The sequence below is a fragment of the Ursus arctos genome, unplaced genomic scaffold (assembly GCF_023065955.2).
Source record: "Ursus arctos isolate Adak ecotype North America unplaced genomic scaffold, UrsArc2.0 scaffold_32, whole genome shotgun sequence".
Taxonomy (NCBI): Eukaryota; Metazoa; Chordata; class Mammalia; order Carnivora; family Ursidae; genus Ursus; species Ursus arctos.
In genome coordinates this window covers 14,768,458-14,781,317 of record NW_026623008.1, presented here as the reverse complement: position 1 = coordinate 14,781,317, position 12,860 = coordinate 14,768,458, and the positions used below count along the sequence as shown (strand labels likewise).

Below are 12,860 nucleotides of genomic sequence, written 5' to 3'. Positions count from 1 at the left end.
GGTTGTGAGGGAGGTATGAAATAAAATAGCAGAGGGAGAATAAGCAGCGGTGAGAAACCTAGATGTGCCTTCCTCCCTTCCTCAGTCAGGAGGCTGCCCTTCTTACATGCATCTTCCCCCTCAGAAGAGCCACTCTCTTCAGAGGTTCAAACAAAGGATTTGGGATTCAGACAAAGTTGAGTAGCTGAGGGTAGGGAGGCATACTGTTGTATTGGTGATTCAGCAACCCTGGCTGCCAGGCTTCAGACATACAGACCTACAGATCACCCTGTGGTAAGGACCATTTCACAAGCCCCAGACGCCAAGAACTTCCTAAAAGGTTTTAGTACTTATGCTAACCATATTAACTTTCCTATGAAGGAAGACCTTCCCTGAAGACTTTGCAGATATTAACATAACCCAAACAGATATTATCTCAGTTGCCACATTGAGTCCTTTGATTCATGATATTGAATGTGTTTCATAATATGCCATTTTCAGATTTTTAAGTGATCATAACACAGGTAAATGTTTTGTAGAAAAATACATTTTTGACTCTGGTTCTTTGATCTTTAGTAAAATTGTTAACCTAAATACATTACCCTTATAAAGATCCTCTATTCTTTTGTTTTTATATATGACTAATTTTGCCCATATCAGCCTGCAATTTACCAAGCTATATTAATGTTTAAGAAAATATTTGAAGACTCTCTTGTTTGTGGAGCTTTCTACCGACTTTGTCATAAGTATAAGATTTTAAAGTTATTCTAACACTCTAGTAATGGGATCCAGGTTTTAGAGTAAGCTTTTATTTGCTGTTTGAACAGGAAGCCATGCAGTGTGTGGAAGAACTGAATGCCCAGGGCCTGCTACATGTGTTTGTGAGAATGGGAGTGGAGTCCACCCTGGAAAGGAGCCAGATCACCAGGGATCATATGGGCCAATTACTCTATCAGCTGGTGCAGTCAGAAAAACTCAGCAAACAGGACGTTTTCAAAGGGTCAGTATCCTCTTCAAGAGTGGTATTGAGTTTCTAGGCTCTTGAGTAGTGGTTAATTTTAAAAGTACGTATATTTTTAAGTATTTATTTTCATAGACTAAAATTATGTCCACTATAATGTGTTGATGTATAATATGTTGATAGTATGTTGGTGGAGATGATGGCATTTGGTAGATTGTACTGGGCATAAAGTTTTTCTCCTGGTTTCCTAAATTTTATTGTTAGACCTGTGTTACAGTATAAGTAAAGTAGCAGAGACCACTTAACCTTGGGGAAACTCAGGCCCTCACCAGGCCATTTACATGGAAACCCTGCATGTTCTTTGAGGAAAAAGCTTTTTTTGCGTGAGGAAAATTCTGGAAAATTGAAACCCAAAAGCCTTATCCTTTCAATAAACCATGGTTATTTGGCCAATGAATGCTTCTCTGTGTACTCTAGCCCCATAGAAGGAAGTTAACTCCAAATTGTTAATGATTTAGTCTGTTCCAGATTGGTTTCATTATGATTCTTGTTGATGGCTGCTTTGATGAAGTCTGGCTGTCACTAGTGTTGTATATGCATCAGATCAGGTTCTAATATGTTTGTGATCATCACATGTGAATGGATTGGTTTCTTCCTGGTATAGCCCAGAATCTTACCCAGGCTTAGGTTCTGAAATCAATGTTCAAGGCAAAAATTGCATATGGTAAAAAATTTTGTTTTAGGAGCCATGTTGTGCAACTGTAAACATAAAAACACAGCCAACACTGCCAGGTGCCCACTTTCTAATCAATCAGGAACTAAGACCTGAAGGCTGAACATCAGATTCGCATATCACATTTCATCCTCAACATTTATGTTCATTGGGTAGAATGGCAGTAAGAATTCTGCACTATTTATTTTTCTCTTTGTAAATCATTTTGGCCAAATTCATAGTACATTCTTGTAAATTAAATGCTCATGTGATGAAATGCCACTGTATGTCTTTCAGATATGGTCAACCCCTTAAAATAAGGTAATCATTAAATGCCAAAGTTGAATGTATTTAGGAATAATTGCTCATTTGATTTTGTGAGGAACGATGACAATGTCTTCAAGGTCCTAAAAAATATATATTTGCCCGTAGGGTGATTAATAAGCTATCTTTCAGCAATAAGGTAGTTTGCGATGAACATCAACCTTAGTAAGTAGTTACCTTAGTGAGAAACTATGGCTGAAGTTGCTGTGATTGCTGGCCTTTATGACCTAGATGGTTTCCCCATTTCAAAAAGAGAAATCAGTTCACTCCAATTGTAAATAGAGCAAATGAAACCTAGATGGTTTCCCCATTTCAAAAAGAGAAATCAGTTCACTCCAATTGTAAATAGAGCAAATATCTGAACCCTCACAAATAAATTGAGTTCTGTGCCTAGCCAACTCTAAATTATAGTTTCAAGCCCTGCAAACTACAGCTTAGGTCATGATTATGTTAATTTATAATTATTTGCTTCTTTCTCTTCTATTATGATATATTCACCAGATAATTTTGTAAATGAGAATGCTGGGGTTACTATTTACCCTTTCCCTCTTTCTTCAAATTATACTCTTAAGTTTATTTGTATCTGGAAAGACCTCAGGAAGTGGGGTCTAGCTTCATTGCTTCATTGAACTTGTGAGGTACTAGCTTGATTTCTAGGCTATCTCAGATATTGGTATTTCCCTTTGGGGGATTCCTTGAAGAAAAAGTGTCATAGTCAGACATCATGTCTACACTTTCATTGGTGGTGGTGCTGTTGCTGCTGCTGGCAATACAACCACCACCTTTTATTTATACTGAAAATGAGATTAACACTTCTGTGTCTCAGTAGCTACTTCATCTTCCTCTATCCCTACTTCCTTCTGCAGCTAGAGATAATGCAGTGACTCCAGACCTCGCTTTTGATACTTTGTTAGACCTAACCATGCCATCCTTAGGCCAAGACCTCTATGAAGACCCCTGTTCCTTCCTAAATGGAGAGGCCCAGCAGTTTTTTCAAAGATGGGCACAAAGGGATAGCCACTTGCCATTATTCACCAAGAGCTTTCTTGCGAATAGATCAGAGTTTCTCATTTACTTCTAAAGCCCAGGTTATGAATAGTTCATACTGTCCAGAGAGGCCATTTCATTTGAGCCACAGAGATACCCTGAGTCTTCTGTTTCTTTAGTCCCAATATCCGAAGACCTCTGTCTTTACGTAGCATTGGGGGCAGACATCTAAGGTCAGCTTCCTAGGATGCTGCTATCCCTTACATGCCAATTTCTAAGCAGTTTTTTTTTTTTTTAAGATTTTCTTTATTTATTAGAGAGAGAGCACAAGCGGGTAAGAGCAGAGGAAGAAGCAGACTCGAGCAGGGTGAGGGGCAGACAGAGAAGGAGAAGCAGACTCTCCACTGAGCAGGGAGCCAGAAACGGATCACGACCTGAGCTGAAGGCAGACACTTAACTGACTGAGCCACCCAGGCGCCCCTTCTGAGCAGTTATTAAAGCTGTTTCTGCCCAGCTCCCCAAGCCACAGATGACGGAAGGTAGAAGGCCTCCCTGTTTACTGGGCCCTGATCAGCCAACTATTAATCTGCCATTTCTTCTACAGAACCCTTCAAAGCATGCACTACTACTAAATTCTAATACTAGACAGAAGTTTCAAAATAGGTTCTCTGTGTCACATTGTTTACTAGATAGTTTATCAACTCCAAGCATAATTGTTGCCACTTAGGTATAAAATATAATCCCCAAAGGGCACTTGAGTGGCTCAGTCAGTTAAGCATCTGGCTCTTGGTTCCGCTCAGGTCATGATCTCAGGGTCATGGGATTGAGCCCTGCGTCGGGCTCCACGCTCAGTGTGGAGTCTGCTTGAGATTCTTTCTCTCCCCCTCTCTCTCTGCCCCTCCCCCTGATCATGCTCTAGCTCGCTTGGGCAAGTGCTCGCTCTCTCTCTCTCAAATAAATAAATAAATCTTACAACAAAACAAAAACAAAAACAAAAACATAGGGGCACCTGGGTGGCTCAGTCAGTTAAAGGCCTGCCTTCAGCTCAGGTCATGATCCCAGGGTCTTGGGATCAAGCCCCACATCGGCTCCCTGCTTGGCAGAAGGCCTGCTTCTCCCTCTTCCTCTGCCTGCTGCTCCCCCTGCTGTGCTCTCTCTCTGTCAAATAAATAAATAAAATATTTAAAAACAAAACATATTCCCACAAAGGCAACATCAAGCCATCTCGAAATTTTCAGGACTTAAACCTAAATACTTTATGATGCAAATTAGATAGGTTGGTTGGCAGATATATTATTGTATAGGCAGATATGTTTCAAACAGTGTTGATATATTCATTCTATAACATGACTTTGGAAAACGTCTTTCTTAAAACTATCTAGTAAAAACAGTTGTGTGCAGTTCACTATTAGCCATGGAATTGGAATCTCTTTGGAAGTGTAGTAAATAAATGAAAACCAGCATGCTAAAAATTGGAGTTGTCAATAGACACACAGTATGTACCTTCAGGAGGAAGTTTGATATATTAGTGTTTCACTTTGGGAGACAATTTTTGGAGAGAAAATTCTTATCTCCTCCTCAGCTACTTTGGGGAACTTTTCCTGCCACTTACGGCAATTCTACCCTGCTATTCAGAGCTTACACAATGCAGACTAAGTTTCAGATGAAAAATTGCTGAGGTGCAAATTTAAAAAAAAATTGTAGAGGGGCTGGTTGACAGTGGAGACCACAGTTGCTTACACAGATAAGGGCTAGCTTAAAAACTCTTCTTTGTTGTGAGCCTTTAAATACGATACAAAAGTGTAAAAAGCTTTCGTCTTCATTTATTTCTTCCTTTTACCTGTAATTAGATTTTCTTATGACCGGTCATAATAACACTTGAACTGTCTGATTTTTAGATGTCCTCGCTCTCTTTCTCTTATCTATATCAAGATATAGTTTTTAATTTTCACAATGGAAATTGTGGGAGATGCTGCTGATAATACAATTTCCAATTATGAAAGATTGCTTTGCCTTTTCAGCAGATTTCTGAACAGAACTTCAGTGAACTAAAAAAAAAATATTTTTTTACTTTCAACTGTGTATCCCTTAATTAAATTTTAGATAGGAACTCAGTATATAAAGTAAATAAAAGTAGAGCCTCTGTAGTTGAGATGGAGGGAGGGATGCCTAAAGTCCCACCTGTGGACTTCACCAAAGTTTAGTCCATCGGGTGTAACGGTCACTGTATACCAAGAAGCAAGGGTATGGTGTAGCTCTGTTTCATTCAGCCAGCAGAAAATGTGTATTATACAAGGCATTGTTATAGGCTATGTAATAATGCAAAAGACATAAAGATAATTACCTAGGAGCTTTTGTACACCATGTGTTTTTCTTTAAAACAGTGTACAAAAAGATTTAGGAACTGTAGGTCTGAAGAGAAATAAGTCTCTTACAAGCTTGTTCTACAGAAGCCCTATGTTCAGCCAAATATGTTTTTTATCAGCAGTATGGATTTGACCAATGATTATGTTCTACAGACTGTGTCATGATGAACTGATTAATCAAGAAATAGAAAACGAAGGCAAGAATATGGGTATTGTCTAGTTGTGATATGAGATGAAAATCACAGGTCTACTGCTGAGAGACCCAGACAGCTACAGACGTCTCATGAGCTCATTAAATAGCTTAATCTATGCCACTAAGCCATAGAACGTGAATTGACATTATAGGATGATTAGCCCAGAAATCGTGGAGTCCAGCCAGATTATGTTCCATCAGTGACACATTAACTGAGCTTAAAGGGTGCACATAATGAGAGAATAGTCAAGTTATCTGTTGTACAGCAAGTAGATGTCAAATCATTATGAGCTGTGAGGCCAGAAAGTTGGCATTAAGGATTCATGAGGTCCAGTGTTAAGTAATGTCGCAGAGCTACAAACTGTTTTGAAATGGCACCTTCAGAAAGGTAACCCTGCCTGGTACTCGTATCTCTTTTTAAGTGAGAATTTTTAATGATGTGTAGACCTCTATGGTCGGTACACAGAGTGGCGTACTCTAGCTATAAACTGAACTACAGTGAAAAAGCACGCATTTTCCGTATGCAGAGATCCGGAAGGCTGTGAAGGCAAATACACCTGCCCGTGCCCCAACACTTCCTCATCCCTTTCCTTACAATTACATGTATGTCCTTTACTTAAATTTACTTTTGTTGTTGTCCTTTTTAATATGCTGTATATGGGACTAATTAACAAAGTCTTGCATTATGTTTTTATATTTCTAAATGAATAGCTGTGATTTTTCACACTAAATAAAACTGTACTTATATTTTGTATTTGACTTCCCCAAGTTTTATATTTAAATACCATTTATTTTATTTCACACTGAAAAAATTTTCATAGCATGAAAGCCTGAAACCATTAGCTTTTATTTAAAGGTACAACAGTTTTTAATATGTCATAATGATAATATTATTAGTAATGTTAGCAGACTGTTTTATATCCAACCAGTTTGTTTCCGCATTGTATGCTTCTCAAGGACAAGGATTTTTGTCCTTTCTTCTCTTTGGGTCTAGTCTGCATTACACCAAAATTTTCAGTCAGTGCATCTGACTGACCCAGGGAATATGATACTCAACTGTAGTGAACTCATTAGATAGTGCAGGATTAGATTGAATATCTCTTGCCCCAGAACTTAACATGGCTGCCTTGTTTTCATCCTGAAATCTTCCAAGTGTCACCTTCATACGGAGTTACCCTCTGACCCCCTCTAGATTGGGACATTCTGGTACCATAATTCATATTCTTCAGTTATTAGCCCTTTCTGCAAGCATGCTTTTGTTTGTGCTGTTTTTTCTCCTCCACTAATATAAGCTCTTGAAAACAGTAATTTATTTGTTTACCAATTACTTTGTGCCTAGCATAGTATCTAACATAGTAGGTGTTTTAATAGGTATTTGTTGACTGACTGATTTTTGGTCTCTTTATTTAATCTTAACTTTTGAATTATATTTCTGTGAATTTTTCTCTGTTCTTTTTCAGTTTTTCAGAAACATTGGAGTTGGCAGATGACATGGCTATTGATATTCCCCATATTTGGTTGTACCTTGCTGAGCTGGTGACCCCCATGTTAAAAGAAGGAGGAATCTCCATGAGAGAACTTATCATGTAAGTTGTATTTGCTTTTTGTTTTTGTTTTTCTTTGTGTGTATGTGTGTATAGCAAGCTAAACTGATGCCAAACTTAACAGCTAACTCTAGCGTGACGCTGTTCCCTTGGTCCCTTTGGAGACTCTTGGATGCAGCCTGTGATTCTTTACAACTTCTCATTTCAGGGGATTAAGAAATACAAACTGTCAGCTACAAAGTAGATAAGTCATGGGGATGAAAAATACAGCGTAGGGAATATAGCCAATAATATTATAATAACTTTGTATGGTGACAGATGGTAACTACACTTGTCATGGTGGGCATTGTATTATATATAATTGTCAAATCACTGTGTTGTACACTTAAAACTAATACAACTATACTTCAATTAAAAAAAAAGACATTTCAGTATAAAAATGTTACATTACACCGTAGTACAGTGGAGAAATCATGGGGATATGATAACCCTGTGGTCCACTGAGGTTAGCAGTGTTTGTAGATAGGGCTCCAGAATCCCTTAACAGGAAAGTCATTGCTCCGAGAAACTTAATGTTAATCTGACTTTTATGTCTGTCATTGTTCAAATGCTATGAGAAGTTATTTCTACGTAACAGCTTGTCAGACTAACACCTGCATAGTACATGCTCTGCTTATAATAAACGGAACTGCATCTTAGGCATTCCTAGATTTCGGACAGGAGTTGGAAATTGTTGCTACATTGTATAGACTAATTTTTGCTAAACTCTTCTTTACAACATTAGTATTTCCCCAAAAACTGCTCATACAGTGAAACTCCACATAATATGTGTCCCTTTTGTTTGAGACTCACAGCACATTAAAGAATATGAGGATTCTGTAGTAAAAACAACAAACACTATTTAAATTTGGGCGCCTAGCTGGCTCAGTCAGTAGCGTATGTGACTCTTCATCTCATGGTCATGAGTTCAGGCCCCACATTGGGCATAGAGCTTACTTAGAAAAATAAAATATAAATTAAAAAAAAATTTAGCTTTGTTTAATTTAGCATTGCCTCACTTAATTGTAGAATCCTTTTCTTGGGGAATAATTATTCATATCCTATGGAACACAGTGTGGGAAATACTGATTTAGACTATGAAAAAAAATGGTCCCTTTCTGTTTCATCCATAGTCTAAAGAACAGCTTCCTTTCTTAAAAATACTTTATAACTAAGCTTTGCAACTCCTTTTTACCTAAGGTTCTTCTTTCCTTTAGGCTTGAAGTGGTATTTATGTAAATAGATGATTAAGTGAGACTGATCATTGCATTGCTTCTATCACTGGGGCAATTAAAGAAAAAGGTAAAACCCAGGAATTCTAAGGTCCCTTTCCAGCTTCTCCATGAAGCATAAAGTGCACTTGAAATCTGAATTACTTCTGCTGATCATTACTTAGAGCATGTCCTGGGGCTTTCTCTTGCCCATTATTATTTAGGTTGCGTAGTATCTGTTCTTTTGGCACACATTGTTTGCCTACTGTTCTAGAATAGGGAATTTGTTCAGAGGAACTTAATCATTACTCCTGTCTTTTACAGAGAATTTAGCAAACCTTTACTTCCTGTTGGAAGAGCTGGGGTCTTGCTTTCTGAAATATTGCACCTTCTATGCAAACAAATGGTGAGTGTTAAACCGAGTGTCAGACTCAACAGCGTATTAGGAAGGGCAGTGATTTTTGATCTTGAGTTATCTGTGAATAGCTTAAGTATCACTGTGCAAGTATTTCTATAGCCTTTTATTTTTTGAAAAGAAGAGTGAGATCTCTGTTTCAACCTAGTTTCTTACAGAGGTGTATTTCTCCTTCTGTTGGAAAGAATTATTTCAACTGGATTTGGTATAAGTCAAAAGAATCTCAAAATAATGTTGTATTTGTGGCTGGTAATTTTATCTTCTTGAAACAAAATGGCTACATTATTTATGCTTTTTAATAGATTGCAGTGAAAATTCCTTGCTTTCAGAGAAAGGTAAGATGCCTAAAATGATTAATTTTATTAATTTTGGATCTCAGGCTAGGTAATCTGATTAGTAATAGGAGTTAAAAATGATTCTACAGGATTGTGAATTGCTGTCTTAAAGTTTAATTTAATTTAGTTTAATAAATACCGCACATTTCTCTGCAAAGGTCTATTCCAGGATCCCAGTTTACAAAGATAACTAAGCCTTCAAAGAATTCATAAACTAGAAAGGGAGACAGCCAAGTCTAAACCAAGACTTTCAAAAGATTGTACCAGTGCTCTATTAGAGGTCTAAGAGGTTGGGAAAGTGGTGTTAACACCTGGAGTGAGAAATATCAAAACAAAACTCATACGTGAAAATTCTGGGGTGATTTCTGACTTTCAAACCAGAGCCAAAGGTATTGGGATGATAGATTTTATTGTTTTATAGGCATCAGTAACACTGTTTTGTTTCGTTTCTCCCTCCGAATGTACAGAAGTCCCTTTGTATTACATCTCTGTACCAGTTATTCATGGATGGGTGCACTAAATAGCCTGGTCTACTACAACTAGTTGTAGTTGATTATTCGTTGTTAATACTGTTTGCTCGATGGCACTAGAGTTTTTATCAAACCCTAATTGGTAGGTCCAGAATTCCTTCCTCCTTTCCTAACCTACTTCACTTTAGTCCTTACTAAAAACTCAAATTCTTTCTAACTTTTATATGGAGAAACAGAAAGCAAATTCTCATTTCTCCTAACCAAGTTCTCATAGAGCATAAATTCTGGAGTCAGCCTGAGTTTAAATCCTGACTCTGGTAAGTTATCAGTTATGCCTTGGGCAAGTTATTCTATGAAATAATCAATACAGGTTTCATAGCCGGTAGCCGAGGCTCAAAGGCTAACATTTCCCTTTATCACTGTGACTTCATTCAGGCAGTGAACTTGTACCTTCTCATCAGTTTCCAACTGACAACAGCTCTTCTCTGTTGTTTCTTGGGCTCAACCTTGTTCCTCTTGCCCTTGAAATACTTCTCATTCCTGGTTCAGGAGCAGCAACCTTCTTAGTCATTCTCATGTTAGCATAATTGTGATCTCCTATGAAAGGGAGGGATTACATTGAGGCTTTATGATTGTCTTTAATAGCAAATGTACATAACACTATCTAGGAAAAGAGACACTGACGACTTTATGAACTCTGAAAATTGGACTTTTTTTAGGTGCTTATATTCATAAATCCCAAACGTGAGTTTACAGTTCCCCAGATTAGTCATCTGATAAAATAAGTTATTGAACCTTAAACAGCTGTAGTGCAGCCATTCACCGTTACATTTGCATACATTCAGACATCTTGGTGTGAAAGCCAGGAGTCCTGAGAAAATAACTGCATATTAACTAGGGAAAGTTTTGAGTTTTCAGTCTTTACAATTCTATACTCTTGACTTCAAGCAAGCCTTCTCCTCTCCTCCTCCTCCACATCCCCACTCTTCCTCCTCCTCCTTCTATCACAAAGTAAAAGTAAATGGATTGGACTTATCTCTGTTTTAGAGCCATAAGAAAGTGGGAGCCTTATGGAGGGAGGCTGACCTCACCTGGAAGGACTTTTTACCAGAAGGGGAAGATGTACATAATTTTCTCTTGGAGCAGGTAAGTAAGAACAAGGCTTCTGCATTCCTGTTTAATAGTAGCTGGTTTGTTTCATAGAATAAATGAAGGTGATTGCATTAGTAGTTCAGTCATTAAAATTAGACCAAAATAAAAATCATGGTCAAGATGTCATTTTAGGGGCACCTGGGTTGCGCGGTCGTTAAGCGTCTGCCTTCGGCTCAGGGCGTGATCCCAGGATCCTCTGCTGGGAGCCTGCTTCTTCCTCTCCCACTCCCCCTGCTTGTGTTCCCTCTCTCGCTGGCTGTCTCTCTCTCTGTCAAATAAATAAATAAAATCTTTAAAAAAAAAAAAAGATGTCATTTTACGTCCATGCTTTAGGGCCACTCCAGCTGTTCATTCATTAGATGATAGATAAAAAATAAAATTTAAAGGATTTAGCCACACACAGAAAACAAGCTACATATCTCCATGAACCAGAAAGGAAGTTGATAAATAAAGCAGGGGTAATAGGGCTAAAGCTATAAATCTTCTGAGCTCTAGGTCTAAAAGCTAGTAGAGACAGGCAGAAATTATTTCTGTGAGGTAATGGAGACTAGTATGCCTCTTACAGGGCAGAAAATTAGAGGATAGGCTTTATCCATGAAACCATGTAGGAACTCCATAGAAAGATAAATGCAAGGAAATAGACACAGTCGTAGAGCCAAAACCTTAGCAAGGCTGTCCGCTTGGTAACTGGATCCAGAAATCCACAACAAGGCAGACGACTTCACGGTCAGTATAATCTGGTTCTCAATAAGGAATTGTGGAGGATCAGATAGAGGCAACCATAAAAATATTAGGTGAGGAAGAGTGACAGAGAAAGGAAACAACTCCCTCTCAAAATGATCCTGCAAGGGACGCCTGGGTGGCTTAGTCAAGTGTCTGCCTTCGGCTCAGGTCATGATCCCCAGGGTCCTGGGATTGAATCCCTCATTGGGCTTCTTGCTTAGCAGAGAGCCTGCTTTTCCCTCTCTTCTGCCACTTCCCCTGCTTGTGCTCTCTCTCTCTCTCTGACAAATAAATAAATAAAATCTTTAAAAAAAAAAAAAAAAGATCCTGCAAATCAAGTCCTAAAATATAGAAAAATTGAAGCTAAGACAGCCAACAAAATTATGAATAAGGAGGGAAAAAAAATCACTCTTAGGTAAAAATGAAAATAAAGCAATCTGAAAATTATTTTAAAGTAAGTATATTGTGCTGGATAAAGACACCGCGTTAGGTTGCTGTGGACATTAACTTCCTGGATACTCTGGAGAGCCCTCCTGCCAAAAGATAAGAGTCTAGATAAAGCATAATTTATCTTACATTGCTGGGTTCGTAGAAAGTGAAGGTAATTTGTAAGGAACAAACCTAATAAGTGAGGGAAAAAGCCAGAGATGAAACCCGAACTTTTAGCAATAAGCACAAGTGAAGGGCATGTTGCTCAATGCCATTATAAGTGCTACCAAAAATCTTGGAAGAGGTTGAAGTGGCCCTAATTCAGTATTACCCTGTCCCCCAGAAGAAGCAAACCAAAATTCTTTTTGGAAGAAACATTCTCAACTTGGGTCTCTTGATTATTTTCTACAAATTAACAAAACCTAAATACATGGATTAATACTTAGAGCCCATTTAACCTGTAATGAAACAGGTAGCAATGAGTGAGAGTAAACAGATAATAAATGGTAGATTTAGACCCCAAAGACTTGAAATAATGGAATTCTCACTCAGAATATGACATAACGCTGTATGCAAAAGAGGAATTCACAAAAATGAGCAAACAAGAAGAAACTAGTGAAAATGACTGAGAAGATTTGAAAAAACCGAAGAAACTATGGTAGATTTGTAAGAGATGCTATGAGATTTAGAGGGTAGAATGAGAAAGTCTAACATATGACTAATTGGAGTCCCAGGAGGAAAAACAGAGTGAATGGAAAAGAGGCAATATTTGAAGAGACTGGGACTGAGACTTTTCCTGAACTGATAAAACAAGAATCTATATAGAAAGCACATGTATACTACAGGGGATAATTACATTTCAGTGAAACTGCATAATACCAAAGACAAAGAAAAGATTTTTAAAGCAGCTAGAGAGAAGTATGGTACCTACAAAGAAACAGAATTTACAGTAGCAACAGTGAAAACCAGAAGATGGTGGAATAATCTCAAAGTGCTGAGAGAGTATCAGTTAGAATTGTC

General features: G+C 37.9%; 1 protein-coding gene across 50 annotated transcripts in view; it reads left to right on the top strand.

Moving 5' to 3' along the window:
* EIF4G3 (eukaryotic translation initiation factor 4 gamma 3) overlaps window positions 1-12,860 on the top strand; it is a 333,841-nt gene that overhangs the window by 303,090 nt on the left and 17,891 nt on the right. For all 50 annotated transcript variants that reach the window (XM_048221828.2, XM_048221838.2, XM_048221839.2 and 47 more), the window contains 4 exons: window positions 807-979; window positions 6,983-7,108; window positions 8,641-8,722; window positions 10,584-10,682. In XM_048221828.2, the coding sequence (XP_048077785.2) occupies window positions 807-979; window positions 6,983-7,108; window positions 8,641-8,722; window positions 10,584-10,682 (480 nt within the window). The remainder of the gene's footprint in view (window positions 1-806; window positions 980-6,982; window positions 7,109-8,640; window positions 8,723-10,583; window positions 10,683-12,860) is intronic.